This window comes from Ranitomeya variabilis, chromosome 7 (genome assembly GCF_051348905.1).
Source record: "Ranitomeya variabilis isolate aRanVar5 chromosome 7, aRanVar5.hap1, whole genome shotgun sequence".
NCBI lineage: Eukaryota > Metazoa > Chordata > Amphibia > Anura > Dendrobatidae > Ranitomeya > Ranitomeya variabilis.
This window is the reverse complement of record NC_135238.1, coordinates 90,102,576-90,127,015: the sequence shown is the minus strand read 5'-3', so window position 1 is coordinate 90,127,015 and position 24,440 is coordinate 90,102,576. Positions and strand designations below refer to the sequence as shown.

The following is a 24,440-nucleotide window of genomic DNA, read 5'->3' as shown; positions in this document are numbered from 1 at the left end:
TTGGGAGCAGATAACAAATTCATTATAATTCATGCCACAAAAGTGGCATAAATTACATCAGAAATATATGTTCCTTGTGGTGGTGCACGGCAGTTGAAAGATGCATTGAATTCATTAGTAGGCGCACACGCCACTCCACTCTTCACTGGCATGTAAAACGTCATTCTTGATGAATTTGGACCTTTATGTTTAGAGACTTCTTGCTTTAAATTAACGAGAAGTGCAGCCAGTAAGGAAATTGGGTAGAAAAGTCATAGGATATAAAGGTTCATGTATTAGTTTCAAATGGTCATTGAAGCGTGTATTGACCAAGACGTAAGAGGAAGTGACCCGTTCCACATCAGTGCCTGGCAGCTTCTCTTACTGTAGGGGTGTTCTTCTGAAGACACAAGCTCTTTTCCCAGCAAAGAATTAGTAAGGAGCTCACACAGCAGCAAGGTAAGAGCACATTTCACAGATTTATTCAGAATAGAAAGGCACCAAATGCATATCAAATGGAATCCAGGCAGATCATTTCTGGATTAAATAACCATGATTAGAAAAAGAGTATACGGGTTTTTCATTTGAAATCTCTGATCAGAACACATCCAGACTGATGGTTTTTGGCTTGGTGAGCTTGTCCAACATGCCTTGCCCCAACTTGGAGGCAAAAAGTGAGGAGATTTGGTCATTTCCACTCTTCAGGGCCAGGTCATAGGCTGTTATCCCTTTATCATTTTTCTTTTTAATACTTGCATTGCACCTGAAAAAAATAAATGCAGTAGCAATGATTCCTCAACACATCATGGGAGACTTCATATGTGAAAACATTATCGGAGATCACAAGGGCATACATTTCTCTAGCCTTGAAAATCCAGGAAGTCTGAAAAGGCTATGACATGGATTAGGAAAACTCAATAAAGGGCAATACTACACTACACATGCATATATAAATATCATCAATACATGGTGACTACAATCAAGCTGTATTTAAGAAGAAGTGTGGTTGTGTGTGTCATACATATATACTGCTCAAAAAAATAAAGAGAACACTGAAACAACAGAATATAACTCTAAGTAAGTCAAACTTCTGTGAAATCAAACTGTCTACTTAGGAAGCAACACTGTTTGACAGTCAATTTCACATGCTGTTGTGCAAATGGAATAGACTACAGATGGAAATTCTTGGCAATTATCAAGACACACTCAATAAAGGAGTGGATCTGTAGGTGGGGACCACAGACCACATCTCAATACCAATGCTTTCTAACTGATGTTTTGGTCACTTTTGAATGTTGGTTGTGCTTTCACACTTGTGGTAGCATGAGACGGACTCTACAACCCACACAAGTGGCTCAGGTAGTGCAGATCATCCAGGATGGCACATCAATGCGAGCTGTGGCAAGAAGGTTTGCTGTGTCTTTCAGCGTAGTGTGCAGAGGCTGGAGGCGCTACCAGGAGACAGGCCAGTACACCAGGAGACGTGGAGGGGGTCGTAGGAGGGCAACAACCCAGCATCAGGACCGCTACCTCAGCCTTTATGCAAGGAGGAACAGGAGGAGCACTGCCAGAGCCCTGTAAAATGACCTCCAGCAGGCCACAAATGTGCATGTGTCTGCATAAACGGTTAGAAACCAACTCCATGAGGATGGTCTAAGTGCCCGGTGTCAACAGATGGGGGTTGTGCTCACAGCCCAACACTGTGCAGGATGCTTGGCATTTGCCACAGAACACCAGGATTGGCAAATTCGCCAATGGCGCCCTGTGCTCTTCACAGATGAAAGCAGGTTCACACTGAGCACATGTGACAAACGTAACAGAGCCTGGAGACGCCATGGAGAGTGATCTGCTGCCTGCAACATCCTTCAGCATGACCAGTTTGGCAGTGGGTCAGTAATGGTGTGGGGTGACATTTCTTTGGAGGGCCGCACAGCCCTCCATGTGCTCGCCAGAGGTAGCCTGACTGCCATTAGGTACCGAGATGAGATCCTCAGACCCCTTGTGAGACCATATGCTGGTGCGGTTGGCCCTGGGTTCTTCCTAATGCAGGACAATGCCAGACCTCATGTGGCTGGAGCGTGTCAGCAGTTCCTGCAAGATGAAGGCAATGAAGCTATGGACTGGCCCGCCCGTTCCCCAGACCTGAATCCGATTGAACACATCAGGGACATCATGTCTTTCACCATCCACCAACGTCACGTTGCACCACAGACTGTCCTGGAGTTGGCGGATGCTTTAGTCCAAGTCTGGGAAGAGATCCCTCACGAGACCATCCACCGCCTCATCAGGAGCATGCCCAGGCGTTGTAGGGAGATCATATAGGCATGTGGAGGCAACACACAGAACATCATTTCCTTGTCTTGAGGCATTTCCACTGAAGCCTGTAATTTGATTTTCCACTTTTTTGAGTATCATTCCAAATTCAGACCTCCATGGAATATTCATTTTGATTGACATTGATCATTTTTATGTTTTATTGTTCTCAACACATTCCACTATGTAATGAATAAAGATTTGCAACTGAAATATTTCATTCAGTGATATCTAGGATGTGGGATTTTAGTGTTCCCTTTATTTTTTTGAGCAGTGTATAAATATAAATATATACAGTACAGACCAAAAATTTGGACACACCTTCTCATTTAAAGATTATTCTGTATTTTCATGACTATGAAAATTGTACATTCACACTGAAGGCATCAAAACTGTGAATTAACACATGTGGAATTATATACTTAACAAAAAAGTGTGACACAACTGAAATTATGTCTTATATTCTAGGTTCTTCAAAGTAGCCACCTTTTGCTTTGATGACTGCTTTGAACACTCTTGGCATTCTCTTGATGAGCTTCAAGAGGTTGTCACCGGGAATGGTCTTCCAACAATCTTGAAGGAGTTCCCAGAGATGCTTCGCACTTGTTGGCCCTTTTGCCTTCACTCTGCGGTCCAGCTCACCTCAAACCATCTCGATTGAGTTCAAGTCTGGTGACTGTGGAGGCCAGGTCATCTGGCGTAGCACCCCATCACTCTCCTTCTTGGTCAAATAGCCCTTACACAGCCTGGAGGTGTGTTCGAGGTCATTGTCCTGTTGAAAAATAAATGATGGTCCAACTAAACGCAAACTGGATGGAATAACATGCTGCTGCAAGATGCTGTGGTAGCCATGCTGGTTCAGTATGCCTTCAATTTTAAATAAATCCCCAACAGTGTCACCAACAAAGCACCGCCACACCATCACACCTCATCCTCCATGCTTCACGGTGGGAACCAGGCATGTAGAGTCCACCTGTTCACCTTTTCTGAGTCGCACAAAGACACGGTGGTTGGAACCAAAGATCTCAAATTTAGACTCATCAGACCAAAGCACAGATTTCCACTGGTCTAATGTCCATTCCTTGTGTTCTTTAGCCCAAACAAGTCTCTTCTGCTTGTTGCCTGTCCTTAGCAGTGGTTTCCTAGCAGCTATTTTACCATGAAGGCCTGCTGCACAAAGTCTCCTCTTAATAGTTGTTGTAGAGATGTGTCTGCTGCTAGAACTCTGAGTGGCATTGACCTGGTCTCTAATCTGAGCTGCTGTTAACCTGAGATTTCTGAGGCTGGTGACTCGGATAAACTTTGCGATTTCTGAGGCTTGTGACTCGGATAAACATCCTCAGAAGCAGAGGTGACTCTTGGTCTTCCTTTCCTGGGGCGGTCCTCATGTGAGCCAGTTTCTTTGTAGCGCTTGATGGTTTTTGCCACTGCACTTGGGGACACTTTCAAAGTTTTCCCAATTTTTCGGACTGACTGACCTTCATTTCTGATGGCCACTCGTTTTTCTTTACTTAGCTGCTTTTCTCTTGCCATAATACTAATTCTAACAGTCTATTTAGTAGGACTATCAGCTGTGTATCCACCAGACTTCTGCACAACACAACTGATGGTCCCAACCCCATTTACAAGGCAAGAAATCCCACTTATTAAACCTGACAGGGCACACCTGTGAAGTAAAAACCATTCCCAGTGACTACCTCTTGAAGCTCATTAAGAGAAAGCCAAGAGTGTGCAAAGAAGTCATCAAAGCAAAAGGTGGCTACTTTGAAGAACCTAGAATATAATACATAATTTCAGTTGTTTCACACTTTTCTGTTAAGTATATTATTCCACATGTGTTAACTCATAGTTTTGATGCCTTCAGTGTGAATGGACAATTTTCATAGTCATGAAAATACAGAAAAACCATTAAATGAGAAGTTGTGTCCAAACTTTTGGTCTGTACTATATATATATATATATATATATATATATATATATATATATATATATATATATATATATATATAGACACACACACAGGGAACACTAAAATACCACATACTAGATATCACTGAATGAAATATTCCAGTTGCAAATCTTTATTCATTACATAATGGAATGAGCTGATAACAATAAAACATAAAAATGATCAATGTAAATCAAAATTAATATCCCATGTAGGTCTGGATTTGAAATTATACTCAAGAACAAAGTGGAAAATCAAATCACAGGATGATCCAGCTTCAGTTGAAATGCCTCAAGACAAGGAAATGATGCTCAGTAGTGTGTGTAAGACCTCCCTATGGCACCTGGGTATGCTCCTGAAGAGGTGGAGGATGTTCTCCTAAGGGATCTCCTCCCAGACCTGGATTTAAGCAAGAGTCAACTCCAGGATAGTCTGTGGTGCAACGTGGTGTTGGTGGATGGAATGAGACATGATGTCCCAGATGTGCTCGATTGGATTCAGGTCTGGGGATCGGGCTGGCCAGTCCATAGCATCAATGCCTATATCATGCAGGAACTGCTGACATTTCAGCCAAATGAGGCCTAGCATTGCCATGCATCAGAAGGAACCCAGGGCTCATTTCACCTCACCTGCCTACGGTCTCAGTGTGTCTGGGGATCTCATCCTGGTACCTAATGGCAGTTGGGGTACTTCTGGTTAGCACATGGAGGGCTGTGTGGGCATACAAAGAAATGCCTTCCCACACCATTACTGACCCACTGCCAAACTGGTCATGCTGGAGGATGTTGCAGGCAGCAGAAAATTCTCCACGGGATCCCCAGACTCTGTCACATCTGCTCACTGTGAACCTGCTCTCATCCGTGAAGAGCACAGGGTGCCAATGTTGAATATGACAATCTTGGTGTTCGCTGGCGCATGCCAATCGCCCTGCACGGTGTTGGGTTGTAAGCTCAACACCCACTTGTGGATGTCTGGCCCTCATACCACTCTAATGGAGTCTGTATCTGACAGTTTGAGCAGACACGTGGATGTTGGTGGCCTGCCGGAGGTCATTTTGCAGGGCTCTGGCACTGCTCTTCCTGTCACAAAGGAGGAGGTAGCGGTCCTACTGCTGGGCTGTTGCTCTTCTAAGGCCCCCTCCATGTCTCCTGGTATCTGCTCCATGCTTTGGACACTGGACTCACAGACACAGCTACCCTTCTTGCCACAGCTCGCATTGATGTGCCATACTGGATGAACTTCACTACCTGAGCAACTTATGTGGGTTGTAGACACCGCCTCATGCAACTGTACAGTACCTCTAGGGCTGAGAGTAATGACAAAATGCAAAAGTGACCAAAACAGCCAAAAAGGATGAGAACAGAGAAATGGTCTGTGCCCTGCAGAACCACTCCTTTATAGGGGTTGTCTTGCTAATTTACTATAATTTCTACCTGTTGTTTGTTCCATTTCCTCAACAGCAGGAGAATTTTATTCACAATCAGTGTTGCTTCATAAATGGGCAGGTTGATTTCACAGAAGTGTGGTTGACTTGGAGTTACATTGAGTTGTTTTGAGTGTTCCCTCTATTTTTTTAAGCAGTGGATATATCCTCGTACAGGTGCATGGGTGGGCTGGACTATATAGAGGCAAATCAGGAATATTGCATAAGAAACCAAACCGAAGAGAAAACCGACAGAGGCCAATAATAATGGTGTAATATATATTAGATTTTAATTGATCAAGAATTTGGTGCACATAGGCAGGGAAAACAACCAAAAGTAAAGCAAGAGCTACTCCAAGTGTAAGGTATACAGGTATATTATAAAATCAGAATACATGAATGATCAATAAGTGTAAAAAAGAGAAAGTAAGAAATGACTCCTAGGTATCACAATATGTTTATACAGCTTTACCAAATATAACTAATTAATCATGTCATATATAGAAGGATATCATGAAATCTATATAATTGTGTCACTGATATATGAAATGTCTGGTGACAGAGGTAAGTACCCGAGTGGGAGCTAGAAGGGGTTACACAAGAATCCACCCACCCCAGAACGTTTCACCCATTACCTGATGAAGGCAGACACTGAAACGCGTGTCGGGGTGGTCACATCCCTGTGTAACCACTTCTGGCTCCTATTCAGGCATATACAATGGGGAAAATAAGTATTTGATACACTTGCTGATTTTGCAAGTTTTTCTACCTACAAAGAATGGAGTGGTCTGTAACTTTTATCATAGGTACACTTCAACTGGGAGAGACAGAATCTAAAAATTAAAACCAGAAAATCGCATTGTATGACTTTTAAATAATTAAATTGCATTTTATTGCATGAAATAAGTATTTGATCACCTTCTAACCAGCAAGAATTCTGGATCTCACAGACCTGTTAGTTTTTCTGTAGGAAGCCCTCCTACTCTGCACTCATTACCTGTATTAATTGCACCTGTTTGAACTCATTACCTGTATAAAAGACACAAAAGATTACTGTCAATCTTCCGGGTCTGGGGCTCCATGCAAGATCTCACCTGGGGGGTATGGATGATTCTGAAAAAAGTCAGGAATCAGCCCAGAACAACACAGGAGGACCTAGTCAATGACTTGAAGAGAGCTGGGACCACAGTGTCAAACATTACCATTAATAACACACTACGCTGTTATGGATTAAAATTCTGCTGGGCACGCGAAGTCCCCCTACTCATGCCAGCACATGTCCAGGCCCATTTGAAGTTTACCAATGACCATCTGGATGATCCAGAGGAGGCATGGGAGAAGGTCATGTGGTCAGATGAAAGCAAAATAGAACTTTTTGGTATGAACTCCACTCGCCATGTTTGAAGGAAGAAGGATGAGTACAACCCTAAGAACACCATCACAACCATGAAGCATGGTGGGGGAAACAACATACTTTTTGGGGTGCTTTTCTTCAAAGGGGACAGGACGACTGAACCATACTGAAGGGAGAATGGATAGGGTCATGTATCGTGGGATTTTGGCCATCAACCTACTTCCCTCAGTAAGAGCACTGAAGACGGGTCGTGGCTGGGTCTTCCAGCATGACAATGATCTGAAACACACAAACAGGGCAACTAAAGAATGGCTCTGTAAGAAGTATTTCAAGGTGCTGGAGAGGTCAAACCAGTCTCCAAACCTGAACTCAATAGAAAATCTTTGGAGGGAGCTGAAACTCAATGTTGCCCAGTGACAGCCCCGAAAGCTGAAAGATCTGGCGAAGATCTGTATGGAGACGTGGGCCAAATCCCTGCTGCAGTGTGTGCAAACTTAGTCAAGAACTACAGGAAACGTCTGACCTCTGTAATTGCAAACAAAGGTTTCTGTACCAAATATTAAGTTGTGTTTATCTATTGTATCAAATACTTATTTCATGCAATATGACTAATTCATATTAATGATATAAAAATCATACAATGTGATTTTCTGGATTTTGTCTCTCACAGTTGAAGTTTACCTACAACAAAAATTACATATCTCTCCATTCTTTGTAGGTGGGAAAAACTTTCAAAATCAAATACTGATTTTCCCCACTGTACTTACCTCTGTCACCAGACATTTCATCGCTATCATTTTGTCACAACTATAAATGCTGGGAGTTGTTTATCCTGGGCATCTTTGCACTATAGCTTTTTGCTTGTCTATTGCACACAATTGCATGCCTATGTACTGTCCTAGGGGCTAATACAATATGTCTACTATCTTATAAAACAATTGAATCCGCGCTGAAAGGGTATAAAAGATGGAATAATAGACGTGGAAAACTGTTGTGATGGAAGACACAAAACTATACGTACTATGCTAGCCTGCACAACCCCACCTATAGCGGGGCGACCCCACTCAAACCAAACCAAACCAAACCGGAGCACTGATAATGCCGTTCGCAAACCAAACCGGAGCACTGATAATGCCGTTCGTAGTAAAAGACTCACCTACAGGAGATGTAACGCCATGTAGCGTGGTAAGTGCAGACCAGTCAAAGAAGGAGGATCCGGCGTGTGGAATACTTGCGGGGGGATAGGCGGGCAGATGTCGTGAATCGCAATGCAGGCCAGCGATTGCGGAAGCTGCGTACAGCCAGGGAGAGCCCCGGCCGGTGGCGTCCCTGGATACGAGCGGGAAGGGGGAATAGCTGGCACGAGGATCAGCGTGTGACGTCACACAAATAGTACGGGGCAGCGCAGAGACCAAAAGCCGACGTGTTTCGAAGGAGTGGCGTCCTTCTTCATCTGCCCGCCTATCCCCGCCTATCTCCTGAGGGATCTCCTCCCAGACCCGGATTAAAGCATCCACCAACTCCTGGACAATCTGTGGTGCAACGTGACGTTGGTGGATGGTGGATGGTGCGAGACATGATGTCCCAGATGTAACATAGTTATTAAGGTTGAAGGAAGACTTTAAGTCCATCTAGTTCAACCCCTAGCCTAACCTAACATGCCCTAACATGTTGATCCAGAAATAGGCACAAAAAAAAAACATGTGGCAAAGAGTAAGCTACACATTGGGGAAAAAAATTCCTTCCCGACTCCACATACGGCAATCAAACTAGTTACCTGGATCAACACTCTATCAAGGAATCTAGTATATATAACCTGTAACATTATACTTTTCAAGAAAGGCATCCAGTCCCCTCTTAAATTTAAGTAATGAATCACTCATTACAACATCATACGGCAGAGAGTTCCATAGTCTCACTGCTCTTACAGTAAAGAATCCGTGTCTGTTATTATGCTTAAACCTTCTTTCCTCCAGACGTAGAGGATATCCCCTTGTCCCTGTCTCAGGTCTATGATTAAAAAGATCATCAGAAAGGTCTCTGTACTGTCCTCTCATATATTTATACATTAAAATAAGATCACCCCTTAGCCTTCGTTTTTCCAAACTAAATAGCCCCAAGTGTAATAACCTATCTTGGTATTGCAGACCCCCCAGTCCTCTAATAACCTTGGTCGCTCTTCTCTGCTCCCGCTCTAGTTCAGCTATGTCTTTCTTATAGACCAGACACCAGAACTGTACACAGTATTCTAAGTGTGGTCGAACTAGTGACTTGTATAGAGGTAAAATTATGTTCTCCTCATGAGCATCTATTCCTCTTTTAATGCATCCCATTATATTATTTGCCTTTGTAGCAGCTGCCTGACACTGGCCACTAAATGTGAGTTTGTCATCCACCCATACTCCCAGGTCTTTTTCATTGACGGTTTTGCCCAGAGTTTTAGAATTAAGCACATAGTTATACATCTTATTACTAGTGCATGACCTTACATTTATCCCCATTAAAGCTCATTTGCCATTTATCAGCCCAAGCTTCTAGTTTACATAAATCATCCTGTAATATAAAATTGTTCTCCTCTGTATTGATTACCCTGCAGAGTTTAGCGTAATCTGCAAATATTGAAATTCTACTCTGTATGCCCCCTTCAAGGTCATTAATAAATATGTTAAAAAGAAGAGGGCCCAATACTGACCCCTGTGGTACCCCACTGCTAACCGCGACCCAGTCCGAGTGTGCTCCATTAATAACAACCCTTTGTTTCCTATCCCTGAGCCAGCTCTTAACCCACTTACACATATTTTCCCCTATCCCTATTATTCTCATTTTATGTATCAACCTTTTGTGTGGCACCGTATCAAAAGCTTTTGAAAAGTCCATATACACTACGTCCACTGGGTTCCTTGGTCCAGTCCGGAACTTACCTTTTCATAGAAATTGATCAGATTAGTCTGACAGGAATGGTCTCTAGTAAACCCATGTTGATATTGGGTCATGAGGTTATTCCTCTTCAGATACTCCAGCATAGCATCCCTTAGAATGCCCTCCAGAATTCAAATTGGATTCAGGTCTGAGGAACGGGCGGGCCAGTCCATAGCTTTAATGTCTTCACCTTGCAGGAACTGCTGACACACTCCAGCCACATGAGGTCTGGCATTGTCCTGCATTAGGAGGAACCCAGGGCCAACCACACAAGCATATGAAGCATATGGTCTCACAAGGGGTCCGAGGATCTCATCTCGGTACCTAATGGCAGTCAGGCTACCTCTGGCGAGCACACGGAGGGCTGTGCGGCCCTCCAAAGAAATGCCACACCACACCATTACTGACCCACTGACAAATCGGTCATGCTGAAGGATGTTGCAGGCAGCAGATCGCTCTCCACGGCGTCTCCAGACTCTGTCACATTTGCTCAGTGTGAACCTGCTTTCATCTGCGAAGAGCAAAGGGCGCCAGTGGCAAATTTGCCAATCCTGGTGTTCTGTGGCAAATGCTAATCGTCCTGCACGGTATTTGGCTGTGAGCACAACCCCCATCTGTAGACCTCGGGCACTCAGACCATCCTCATGGAGTCGGTTTCTAACCGTTTGTGCAGACACATGCACATTTGTGGCCTGCTGGAGGCCATTTTGCAGGGCTCTGGCAGTGCTCCTCCTGTTCCTCCTTGCACAATGGCTGAGGTAGCGGTGCTGCTGCTGGGTTGTGGCCCTCCTACGGCCCCCTCCACATCTCCTGGTGTACTGGCCTGTCTCCTGCTAGCGCATCCAGCCTCTGGACCCTAAGCAGACAGACACAGCAAACCTTCTTGCCACAGCTCGCAATGATGTGTCATCCTGGATGAGCTGCACTACCTGAGCCACTTGTGTGAGTCCGTCTCATGCTACCACGAGTGTGAAAGCACAACCAACATTCAAAAGTGACCAAAACATCAGGCAGAAAGCATTGGTACTGAGATGTGGTCTGTGGTCCCCACCTACAGATCCACTCCTTTATTGAGTGTGTCTTGATAATTGCCAATAATTTCCATCTGTTGTCTATTCCATTTGCACAACAGCATGTGAAATTGATTGTCAAACAGTGTTGCTTGCTAAGTGGACAGTTTGATTTCACAGAAGTTTGATTTACTTGGAGTTATATTCTGTTGTTTAAGTGTTCCCTTCATTTTTTTGAGCAGTGTACATATACTGCAGAGTTTACCAACTGTACTGGGGAAGGTCAGCAGCAAAAACTACATGTACACCTATGAGAATGTCACGGTGGATTCTATTCCTGAAGATTTCTGTCCTAGTGTAAAAGGAATCTGTTAACACAAGGTGGCTGCTCAAATCAAGCACAAATACTTGGTGCACCCTTTGTGTGACCAACCATTCAGTGCACCCACATCTATCTTTGCCCACCTCTTCTTTGATGGACAGGTCTGGCTTGACAAAAGTTAGAGAAGAGAAGACAGATGGGAAAATAAAGAGGTAAGAAAGTGCACTGAACTACTTAGCCATGACAAGAGTGCACTGAGCACCTGTGCTTGGTTTGAACAGCCATTTTGAACTTACAGACTTCGTTTAAAGATTGCTCTTTAGAACTGTAATAACAATCTTTACCCCAGTAATACTTCGATGCATTTCTTCCCTTCCAACCCAAGTAGGACAGCCTCATGTAGAGCGGTGTTACGGTTTCTGCAAGGAGAAATGAGATATTTCACTTGGGTACAATGATAAGTTGTACAAAGATATAATACAATTTTACTTAGTAAAATGGGATACATAAGATAAAAAATGAGAACATTTTATTGGAATATAAAATAATTTTGTGGCCCCTTTTGCTAGTGGAAACCACAATGATTTGCTGAATATATCAGATGCTGGAGACCACAAGTATGACATAAGTGGAAGCGCAGACTGCGCGAAACAGCTGTCATCCTACATTCGGCACGTTCTCCCTGACTTCACCGCACATTTTCTAATAAAGACTAATTTTTATCGTTGGGCCTGGTGAGTGCAAACCGCTTTTTTCTTCTCTTTTTTTTGGATCAAAAATTTGAAATGTTTTGTATCTCGGTTGTGACAAGTGATGAAATGTTTAGCAACAGAAGAGACATTTAATGCCTCTGGGTTCACAGTATCAGATAAATGTCTCCTTATGCGTTTTTTTCAGTGGACCTACGGTACAGCCTACATATTGAATATTGCAAGCCAAGCACTCTATTAAGTAAACAACTCCTGGGGTATTGTAATTGATAAAACCTTTAATTGAAAAACATTTTTTCGTTACTGCCGAAGCAAAAGTTTTACTTTTGATTGTGTGGCTGTGTGTCACTCTAAGATGTAATCCATGATTAAAACCGAGTAGGCTGAAACATGTAGGATTCATTCCTTGCACTGGGATTGCTCATATCTGCATATCTGTGCTTTTTAACATGATGATAAATAAACGTCAAGTTTTAAGAATCATATCTCCTGTGGTTGCAGGAGACAACTTTCCTTGCACATTGTAAAACAATGGTGTGCATGTCAGGACTGGAAGTAGACAGCCGCTGCTCTCCAAAAGGAACACTGCCGCCTGTTTGTAGTTTACGTAAGATGACCTGGACAAGCCAGAAGACTACTGGGACAGCGTTCTGTGGATGGATTAGAACTAAAATAGAGCTTTTTTTAGTTTAAATGAGAAGAGTTGTATTTGGAACAATACATTACAGCATAAAACCCTTCTACCATCTGTGAAACACTACAGTGGTAGTATCATCGTTTGGGTCTTTTTGCTGTATCTGGGCCAGGACAGCTTCTCATCATTGATGGAACAATGAATCCTGAATTTTATACCAGCCAATTCTAAAGTAAAATGTCTGGACATCGGTCCATGAGCTGAATTTCAGCAGAACGTTGGTTACTCAGCATGTCAATGACCTGAAGAACACAGGACAAAAGAATGGCTAAAGAAGAATAAAGCTACAGTTTTGGAATGGCCAAGTAAAAGTCCTGACAGTAATCCTATAGAAATATTGTGGAAGGACCTGAAGTGAGCAATTCATGTGAGAAAGCCCACCAACATAACAGAGGTGAAGCTGTTTTGTAGCGAGAAATGGGCTAAAATTCCTCCAAGCTGATGTGCAGGACCAATAAACAACGAAAACATTTTCATGTGGTTATTACTGAATAAGGGGTCAGATACTGAAAGCAAAGGTTCATGTCCTGTTATCACTCAGAGGTGGGATACTGGATAATTTCCCTCAATACAAAAAATACAACATCTAATACCTTTGATGCATGTGACTGATTTGTTCTGTTTATCTACCTTTATGTCTTGTATGAAACTTTGCTGTAATTTTAGGTCAAATTTATGCAAAAGTATGAAAAGTTCTAAAAGATTCACAAACTTTCCAGCACCACTGTAGTTCTGCCACTAAAATAACACATTTGATAACTGAATATGGGGTATAATTTGTGACAAGGAGGGCAAGAAATAATAAAAAAAACCAAATCAATGAAGAGGCTTATGGGCTGGTCACTAGCGGAATATTATAAAAAGATGCCCCCGATCAACCACTGTATTTATGTCTAGGAAAGTGCAAACAAATAGCAGGTTTCCATTGCCAGGCAGCTTCATAGTGGATAATATGGTGCACTTTTTGCCCATTAATAATGCATCTACTGCTTTTCAGTAGTTCCTTGTAAAATAATAATCAACAAAACAGAAGAAAATCTGGAAATACGTTTTTGAAATTTTCTATAATGTAAGTAAAGTATAAGAAGGGGATTAAGTGCTTACGGTCCAGATTGCTGGTCTATATCTGATCCTTTCTGTACGAGGACTGGAATAGCTTTATGATGTCCATTCAGGACGGCAACAGTCAGTAGTGGACGATCTTCATTATTAGAACAGTTAGGATCGGCTCCCTGAATGCAATGGTAAATTACAACAGTTAAGGGGATTGGATATCTGATTTCTAAATCATAAGTGACACCTCAAAATCTGGTCTTAGACACTTAAAGAAAGGGAAGGTATCAACATAAAACTCATGCTTTTGTTTTAACAGTGTTAATTTTAACACTGACCACTGGGGCTTTTTTAGATTTTAACGTCAGGAAACAGCACATGAACATAGCCACCATGGTCAGTCCACGACCCTCTTTTTTTTGTACTTAAGTACCTAATGAACCTGTGCAAAGGTCATTGTGAAGGGGAGGGCGGGAGCAGGGTTCTCAGTGTCAAAATCTATTGCGAATGGAGGAAAGAAAAAAACATTGCCAACATTTTTTTTAAAAATGTATGCAGCACAAAAACCTTATTTAATCAATAGGTAATTTTCTGATGATAGCTTCCCTGAGGTAGTGTATGGTTCAGATCAGAAACTGGAAAAAAAACCCATAGCAGCATAGTTAGCAAGGCCGAAAAAAGACATTTGTCCATCCAGTTCAGCCTATATTCCCTCAGAATAAATCCCCAGATCTACATCCTTCTAAAGAACCTAATAACTGTAAGATACAATATTGTTATTCTCCAGGAAGACATCCAGGCTTCTCTTGAACTCCTCGACTGAGTTCCCCATCACCACCTGCTCAGGCAAGGAATTCCAGATTCTCACTGCCCTAACAGTAAAGAATCCTCTTCTATGTTGGTGGAAAAACCTTCTCTCCTCCAGACGCAGAGAATGCTCCATTGTGACCGTCACCTTCCTTGGTATAAACAGATCCTCGGAGAGATATTTGTATTGCCCCTTATATACTTATACATGGTTATTAGACAGCCTCTCAGTAGTCTTTTTGCTAGACTATTAAAGGGGATGGGGGAACTACAATACCCAGAGAGATTAGCAAAATGAGGATTTATTTAATTTTGTTGCCCTCCTTTGTACTCGCTCTAGTTCCATTATGTGCTTCCTGAGCACCGGTGCCCAAAACTGTACACATTACTCCATGTGCGATCTAAACAGGGATTTGTACAGAGGCAGTATAATGCTCTGTGTATCTAGACCTCTTTTAATGCACCCCATGATCCTGTTTGCCTTGGCAGCCGCTGCCTGGCACTGGCTGCTCCAGGTAAGTTTATCAACTAGTATTCTCAAGTCCTTCTCCATGTCAGATTTACCCAGTGGTTTCCCGTTCAGTGTGTAATGGTGATATTGATTCCTTCTTCCCATGTGTATAACCTTACATTTATCATTGTTAAACCGCATCTGCCACCTCTCGGCCCAAGTTTCCAACATATCCAGATCCATCTGTAGCAGAATACTATCTTCTCTTGTATTGACTGCTTTACATAGTTTTGTATCATCTGAAAGTTCAGTTTCATCATATACAAAGCAATATAACACACATACTGCATCTTTACCATGTATACATAACTACCACTATGTGCTGCAGAGACACTAGTACTCTGCAGAGATGGCTATCAGTCAACGTGTCAGGGTGAGCATACAACACGAAAATAAAACAGGGACTGCAGCCGCGCTGGGATGCCGGGTGTCGCACCCTCACCGATCAGACATTGATGATCTAAGCTATAGATAGAAAAATCATAAAGGGCACTCCAGAGGGGATAGATGAGGTGCCTGAGAAGGGTTCTAAAACGTACCAGTAGTAGTAATGAAACTCGGAAATCAAAAGGATATATTGCAACACAGCCTTTTGAGTGCTATCCTAAGAATAGATCATAAATATTAAAGTAGTGGACAACCTCTTTAAGTGTGGTGTGCACAATGCCAGTCTGAATGAATCAGGCGCACGGTAGCAGAGACTGTCTCCGTATTACCAGCTTTATATGTTAGCATATGCTCTCCTTCAGTATACCTCATCCAAGAGCTCCTCTACAGCAGAAATCTTCCCTTCTCCTTTAGGACCAAGTTCCTTAAGAAGCTTGCGATCTTCAGGCTGTGAAGTATTCAAGTGTTAACATTGTATTGAAAAGATACAAAGGCCTGGTCATTTATCTTAGATGGACGATAAATGTAACATCTTCTTGTCCACAGCTCATCTGTTTCCGCTGTAAGTCAATATTTTCAGTTGCATCATTTTAATCTCTAGCAACAGACAGTACTGTCAGTCAGACTGATAGGTAGAGATCAAATTGATACATAAGTACACCCCAACAAATTTGTCCAAAAACTTTAGTTTTCTTTCAGAATCAATATTTTCTTTGGAACAGAATACTACAATATTCTCCAAGTGTAGGTCATTGTTTGCAAACAGGATTTGCTATTTTGCACATCCCAAAAAAGTAACTTTCAATTGATTGAAGACCATGTTGGAAAAAATGAGTACAATCCAATGAAAGTCTTTTGAGCGAAGCTGAAGTTTAGACTTCAGATATTTTCAATTAACAAAAACTTACCACAAGTAAGTCTAATTATTCATTCACCAGGTGTCCGGCAGAAAGTTGTCTATATAAGGCTGCCGTCACACTGGCAGTATTTGTTCAGTATTTTACATCAGTATTTGTAAGCCAAAACCAGGAGTGGAACAAATAGAGGAAAAGTATAATAGAAACATATGCACCACTTCTGCATTTATCACGCACTCCTGGTTTTGGCTTACAAATACTGATGTAAAATACTGACCAAATACTGCTAGTGTGACGGCAGCCTAAGAGTGTTACTTACTAAACCTCTTCCCATTTCATGCTGTCAGCAGTGGCGCCACATGGGAGAGGGACACTCCATGGTAGCTTACGTTACAACACAATATAGTAACTTACGTTACAAAGATGATGGTAACTTACCTTACAATAAGTTTAATCCAATGGATGGTAACTTACTGTAGCGTAAGTTACCATCAGCTTAGTAACGAAAGTTACTATATTGTGCGGTAACGTAAGTTATCTATATTTCTTGTAATAAAAACTGACTGTTGCTTTTTACTTGAGAGGTTAAAATAAATTTTTTAAAGTTGCTTGGACTATGGTGTTTTAATACAATAAAAATAGTGCTTCTCCCCTGTTTACCAGAACAGAAACTGTATCAGACTCATGAAGGACAATTGCCTTTCCTTTTTTTGTAACGCAAGTTAGGCTGGGTTCACATGGTGTTCTGGCAGTCCGTTAGACTGCATTACACCGCAGCATAACACGGTGTAACGCAGTCCGTTAACGCTGCCATTAACCCCTACTATCGGGCGCATTGCCAACGCATGCCATAATGGGCATGCGCTAGTGATGTGCTGTCATTCTGTGACGGATCCTGGGACGCGGGCTGCAGCGTTTCCGGGTCCGTCACCGCTAGCGCAGATAGAGCATAACGCGATCTTTTTGGGCACTTGCGATAACGCAGTCCGTTTAAAGCATGCGTTGAATGGACTGAAATAACACAATGTGAACCCAGCCTTACCAAGTAATAACACTGTATTTTGTATTTAATTTTATTGTTGAAAAATCAAACTGTGTTGAAATCTATTGAGAATAGTTTAATGTACAATATACATTCACTCCTTTTTGTGCCTGCCTTCAAAGAACAGTCTGTAGCCAGTTTTTGGCTTGCGAATGTAACGTAAGTTACCATGGAATGACCCAAGAGAAAAGCTGCTAATTGTTTGTAAAAAGAACAATTTTGCAATTTTCCTCTTAATCAAAAGACTGGAGGGATGTTTATTCTGGAGGATACAGCTCATGGCCAAAGTTACCGGCCACGTTAGAGGTGACTGTCTATTAGGCAAGTGGTGCACGCTTTTAGGCTGTTTTCTATACAGCTTGCACGCTCTACTTGGAAGCCTTAGAGCCCCGACACTTCTCCCATGCCGCACAAGGAAAGCTGCCTCTGCTTGCAGTAAGGGATAGTGCACAGATATACTTACCTTGAGGAAGACACACTTAAAGTGTCGATACGCGTGGGTCCATGGACCCGTTTAGCCTGACTGTTTGCACAGGGGGGTGACTGGATGATCTGGAGTAGGACTGAGTATCCTGTTCTTTTTCCCTATGCTGTTTTTTCTTAACTAGGGCCATGCCACATGGTGATAAATTTGGTGAATATTTAATTAGGAAATTGTTATTAAGGGTTTCTGTGGCATGACAAGGCTTTTGTGCTGACAGCATATACAGTTATATGAAAAAGTTTGGGCACCCCTATTAATCTTAAGCTTAATGTTTTATAAAAATTGTTTTTTTTGCAACAGCTATTTCAGTTTCATATATCTAATAACTGTTGGACACAGTAATGTTTCTGCCTTGAAATGAGGTTTATTGTACTAACAGAAAATGTGCAATCTGCATTCAAACAAAATTTGACAGGTGCATAAGTATGGGCACCTCACCAGAAAAGTGACATTAATATTTAGTAGATCCTCCTTTTGCAAAAATAACAGCCTCTAGTCGCTTCCTGTAGCTTTTAATGAGTTCCTGGATCCTGGATGAAGGTATTTTTGACCATTCCTCTTTACAAAACAATTCCAGTTCAGTTAAGTTTGATGGTCGCTGAGCATGATCCCACAGATGTTCAATGATATTCAGGTCTGGGGACTGGGATGGCCATTCCAGAACAGTGTAATTGTTCCTCTGCATGAATGCCTGAGTAGATTTGGAGCGGTGTTTTGGATCATTGTCTTGCTGAAAGATCCATCCCCTGCGTAACTTCAACTTTGTCACTGATTCATGAACATTATTGTCAAGAATCTGCTGATACTGAGAGGAATCCATGCGTCCCTCAACTTTAACAAGATTCCCGGTGCCGGCATTGGCCACACAGCCCCAAAGCATGATGGAACCTCCACCAAATTTTACTGTGGGGGTAGCAAGTGTTTTTCTTGTGTTTTTTTGCCGCCATGCATAACGCCTTTTTGTATGACCAAACAACTCAATCTTGGTTTCATCAGTCCACAGGACCTTCTTCCAAAAAGAAATTGGCTTCTCCAAATGTGCTTTTGCATACCTCAGCAGACTCTGTTTGTGGCGTGCTTGCAGAAACGGCTTCTTTCGCATCACTCTCCCATACAGCTTCTCCTTGTGCAAAGTGCGTTGTATAGTTGACCGATGCACAGTGACACCATCTGCAGCAAGTTGATGCTGCAGCTCTCTGGAGGTGGTCTGAGGATTGTCCTTGACTGATCTCACCATTCTTCTTCTCTGCCTTTCTGATGTTTTTCTTGGCCTGCCACTTCTGGCCTTAACAAGAACTGTACCTGTGTTCTTCCATTTCCTTACTATGTTCCTCACAGTGGAAATTGAGAGGTTAAGGCTATGTGCACATGTTGCAGATTTTCCTGCGGATTTTTCTGCACTAAAAACCGCAGATCTTGGCAGAAAACGCAGGTGCGGTTTTTGGTGCGGTTTTTTATGCGGTTTTTAGTGCGGTTTTTGATGCAGATTGTCTGTGTTTTTGACACAAATAAAGCTTGAACTGCAGTGGGAAAAAAAAAAACACATGATGTCATTTCCTTGTCCAACCCTGTGAAAACATGAAAATGAGATGCGCCAATTCCGGCACTTAACCCCTCTCTTCCCACTCCCGTGTAGTGGTGGGATATGGGGTAATGAGGGGTTAATGCCACCTTGCTATTGTAAGGTGGCATTAAGCCCGGTTAATAATGGAGAGGCGTCAATAAGACACCTATCCATTATTAATCCTATTAAAAGGTTAAATAAATATTTAGCTATAATATATAATATTTATAAATAACAGCTGTGGGCCAATATTTGTGGCCTGGGAAGGGGTTAAAATACCCATTGCTGTTCCCAGGCTAGGAATATTAGCCCACAGATGTCTGCGTAGCCTTTATGGCTCTAAACTACAGGGGGGCCCGAAAAAAAAAATTGCATAGGGTCCCCCTAAATTTTTAGGCCAGAAAGGCTAGGTAGACAGCTGTGGGCCAATATTTTTGGCCTGGGAAGGGGTTAGAATACCCCTGGCTGTTCCCAGGCCATGAATATTAATCCCACAGCTGTCTGCGTAGCCTTTCTGGCTCTCAAATATAGGGAGAGCCCCCCCAAAAAAGTGTTGGGGTCCCCCTATATTTTTATGCATGTAGAAAAGCCGCGGAGACACCATCACATGTTTCTCAACGCAAGCAATGAATAGCCAGGTCTTTCACCAGGAAGGAACAACCACGGGAAGGGCAGCATCCAATAAAGAAAAACCACCTATGCCAAAACATGGTATCCATCCACAGACAGCTGGTTCGGGGTATTTGCCCCTCATCAGTGTGGAGTAGGAAACTGGCTATTAGGAGCAGTGCCTGGTGAAAAGACTATAAACATAAGGGTGAATGACCTCGGGGAGATCAAAACATCCAACACTGCAGAGACACCATCATGTGTTTCTCAACGCAGTTTCCTACTCCACACTGATGAGGGGCAAATACCCCGAAACAGCTGTCTGTGGATGGATACCATGTTTTGGCATAGGTGGTTTTCCTTTATTGGATGCTGCCCTTCCCGTGGTTGTTCCTTCCCGGTGAAAGACCTGGCTATTCATTGCTTGCGTTGAGAAACACGTGATGGTGTCTCCGCGGCTTTTCTACATGCATTTGCATATTTCCCATTAGGGATGGGGACAGTGTTCTGGATCACTGCGTTGAGAAACACATGATGGTGTCTCTGCAGTGTTGGATGTTTTGATCTCCCCGAGGTCAGTCACCCTTATGTTTATACCCCTATATTTTTAGGCCAGAAAGGCTACGCAGACAGCTGTGGGCTTATATTCATAGCCTAGGAAAGGGGCCATGGATATTTGCCCCCCCCCCGGCTACAAATAGAAGCCCGCAGCCGCCCCAGAAAAGGCGCATCTAAGAGATGCGCCAATTCCGGCACTTAGCCCCTCTCTTCCCACTCCCGTGTAGCGGTGGGATATGGGGTAATAAGGGGTTAATGTCACCTTGCTATTGTAAGGTGGCATTAAGCCAGATTAATAATGGAGAGGTGTCAATAAGACGCCTATCCATTATTAATCCTATTAAAGGGTTAAAAAAAACAGACACTAGAAAAAGATATTTTAATGAAATAAAGGCACCCACTTTTTGACAAACCCTTTATTATACGCTCAATCCATCTGAAGACCCTCGACCTGCAAAAGAAATAAAAAAACAAACCAAATTCATACTCCCTGGCCCTGTCCGCAGAAATCCAACGAGGGTCCCATGACGATCTGCCATGGAGAACAGACATATCCGGAGATGTGTCTGCTCTCCACGGCTGCAGCAACACACTGACAGGAGCTCCGGCTCCTGTCGGTGTGTAACTGCGCATGCGCGAGAGTTTACCGGCGTTCATTGACCCCGGTACTCTCGCTTTACGGCAGTGCTGCGTGGGAAAGTTCACACGCAGCTCTAATGCCATAAATAGAGACGCCGGAGCCGCTGAACTCCGGTTAAGGACGCGATACACTGCTAGGAGCTTCGCTCCTGGTAGTGTATTGCCGGAGAGCAAGCGATCGGCGTGGGACACTCGGTATTGGATTCTGCGGACAGGGAGTATGGATTTGGTTTATTTTTTTTGGACTTTTTCCCTAGGGGACCGAGGGCTTTGCATACCAGTGTGCTGTATGGTGAGTATATACTCTATGTTTTATGTTGTATGTAATGTCTGTCATGTATGTTACGTTTATTGTATGTGTATTGTATGTGTATGTGTTTGTGTTTTACTGACAATTGTGCTAAGTCGCCGGACACAGGGACACAACTCTCCCATCCTAATATCGGATGGGAGTAGTAGTCCCATACGGCGACTTAGCACAATTGGGTGGCACTATGGTCGCATGGGGACACACACACACACACACACACAGACGCACACACACACACACACATTCACATACATGCCTCCATGCTGACGGTCACACTCCGCCCACGCACTTCCTCCCGCTTCCCCGCACTTCCTGCTGCAGCGGTTTCTACACCAAAAACCGCAGAAAACCCGCAGATATTTTTTCATCTGCGGGTTTTACTGCAGGTTTGACCCTCACAATGGAGGTCTATGGGTGCAGAACCGCTGCAGTTCCGCAGAAAGAAGTGACATGCTGCGGAATATAAACCGCTGCGTTTCTGCGCGGTTTTTTCTGCAGCATGTGCACAGCGGTTTGCGGTTTCCATAGGTTTACATGTAAATGTAAAAGCAATGGAAACTGCAGCGGACCCGCAGCGGCAAAATCGCTGCGGTTCCGCGGTAAAAATCGCAACGTGTGAACATGGCCTAAATCTCTGAGACAGCTTTTTGTATCCTTCCCCTGAACAACTATGTTGAATAATCTTTGTTTTCAGATCATTTGACAGTTGTTTTGAGGAGCCCATGATGCCACTCTTCAGAGGAGATTCAAACAGGAGAACAACTTGCAAGTGGCCACTTTAAGTAGCTTTTCTCATGATTGCATACACCTGGCTATGAAGTTCAAAGCTCAATGAGGTTACAAAACCAAAAAAAGTGCTTTAGTAAGTCAGTAAAAAGTAGGTAGGAGTATTTAAAACAAGAAAATGATAAGGGTGCCCATACTTATGCACCTGTCAAATTTTGTTTGAATGCAGATTGCACATTTTCTGTTAGTACAATAAACCTCATTTCAAGGCAGAAACATTACTGTGTCCAACAGTTATTAGATATATGAAACTGAAATAGCTGTTGCAAAAAAAAACAATTTTTATAAAACATTAAGCTTAAGATTAATAGGGGTACCCAAACTTTTTCATATAACTGTAGGTGTAGCAAATAGGTTATATTTCCTTGTATATCAGGTTGTATACTCATATGCTATGTATTTAAGGGATGTTTTTTGATGCACTGACTGTCTTATATCATCAGGCTAATGGGCCAGAGAGTATTACACTTTATATTTTGGATCGTGTTGTTTTTGGTCCATGTTTGGGACTATTTTAAGTGTTTTTAAACTGTATATTGTTCAACAATAAAGATTTGTTCATATATTTATTTCTTGGTGATCCCTGATTTCTGCATATACTTTTTTTCTCTATGTATTTGCTAGGATAGCGCACAGTTGTGGCCAGCAGCTCAGCCATTCTGCCGGCCTCATCTATCAATCTTCAGGCAAGCAGGCAACTGGGATGTAGAGGAGCGGTGTGTTACTCAAGACAGGAACATGAGCCAAACCCTTAAAACAGGTAGTCCATTGATTCTAGGGACTTTGTCAGCAGGATTGTAACAACTCTGCTGGCATCACGTCATGGCCTCGCATCTCTCACACTATCTTACCCACTGCTCCAGGTCATGATGTGGTTTCTGTTTCTTGCCAGCTCCATGTTCTGTGTCTCTGCTCTCTGCATGCTTCATGGTTCTGTGTATAGAGGGGCGGCGCCTGAACTCTCTGGTTCTTATAGTAATCAGGTGCATCTGTCCAATCTGTTCCTGACCAATTGCCAGGAGACCTCCAGTATATAGTGCAGCTTCACCCAGTGTTCTGGGCCTGTGCAATGTGTTAGCTCAGTTAGAGTCTTGCTTCTGAGTTTGCCTGGCCTTGCTCTGAGTTACTCCCTCTCTGGAGGATTCTCTGTGTTATTTCCTTGGTCTTGTTGTTCGCCCACCAGGAGGCAGAATATCCTGGTTCCAGTGTCTTTGTCCTTGTGTCTTGTTCCATTGCCTTGTCTGTACTTAGTCTTATCTCTGTCTCCTAGTCTTTGGCTTCCTTCCCTGTTGTCTTTCCTTGTATTCTCAGTCTGCTTACACTCCTCACTCTTGCAGCTCTGCCTGCTCTGAACCTTTGTGACTTTACCTCTGCTCCTCCCTTCTGCGTTTCTGCTCCTTTCTACTCAGCTTATCTTCTGCTGTTGCAGTTATCCCTTGCTGCAGCTTCTCTCCACATTCCTTGTGGCTCTGCTCAGCTTTGCTGCAGAGACCTCTCCCGCAGCTCCTCTCCGCTCCTTGCGGTTCTACCTGGCTCCGCTCCTTGCGGTTCTACCTGGCTCCGCTCCTTGCGGTTCTACCTGGCTCCGCTCCTTGCGGTTCTACCTGGCTCCGCTCCTTGCGGTTCTACCTGGCTCCGCTCCTTGCGGTTCTACCTGGCTCCGCTCCTTGCGGTTCTACCTGGCTCCGCTCCTTGCGGTTCTACCTGGCTCCGCTCCTTGCGGTTCTACCTGGCTCCGCTCCTTGCGGTTCTACCTGGCTCCGCTCCTTGCGGTTCTACCTGGCTCCGCTCCTTGCGGTTCTACCTCTCCTGCACTTGGCTCTGCCTCCAGCTCTTGGCTCCGCCTCCTGCGGTTTTGCACTTGGCTCCGCCTCCTGCTCTTGGCTCCGCCTCCTGCATTTCTGTTCTTGGCTCTAGCTCCTGTGCTTTCGCTCTGCATCCGCTCTTGCGGTCTTTATCTACTTATTCCTAGGTCCTCGTGTCTGAACAGGTTCTTACCCATTCTACATACCTGCCTGCAGACCGGTCCCTACCGGTTCTTCCAGTGTACCAGTCTTGTCTACCAGTCCTGCCAGAGAGCCAGCCGTGCCCGCCTGCCTACCAGAGAGCCAGCCGTGCCCGCCTGCCTGACAGTGTTCCTGTTGTACCCGTCTGCCTGCCT

At 43.4% G+C, this 24,440-nt stretch overlaps 1 protein-coding gene across 4 annotated transcripts in view; it reads right to left on the bottom strand.

The window, feature by feature from the left end:
• Window positions 1-439: 439 nt before the first annotated feature.
• The window catches only part of LOC143786141 (double zinc ribbon and ankyrin repeat-containing protein 1-like), a 115,675-nt gene continuing 91,674 nt past the window's right edge, over window positions 440-24,440 (bottom strand). For all 4 annotated transcript variants that reach the window (XM_077275401.1, XM_077275398.1, XM_077275399.1 and 1 more), the window contains 4 exons: window positions 15,798-15,878; window positions 13,777-13,904; window positions 11,613-11,687; window positions 440-742 (listed from right to left, as the gene is read on the bottom strand). In XM_077275401.1, coding sequence (XP_077131516.1) covers window positions 577-742; window positions 11,613-11,687; window positions 13,777-13,904; window positions 15,798-15,878 — 450 coding nt within the window. In that variant the 3' untranslated portion in view covers window positions 440-576. The remainder of the gene's footprint in view (window positions 743-11,612; window positions 11,688-13,776; window positions 13,905-15,797; window positions 15,879-24,440) is intronic.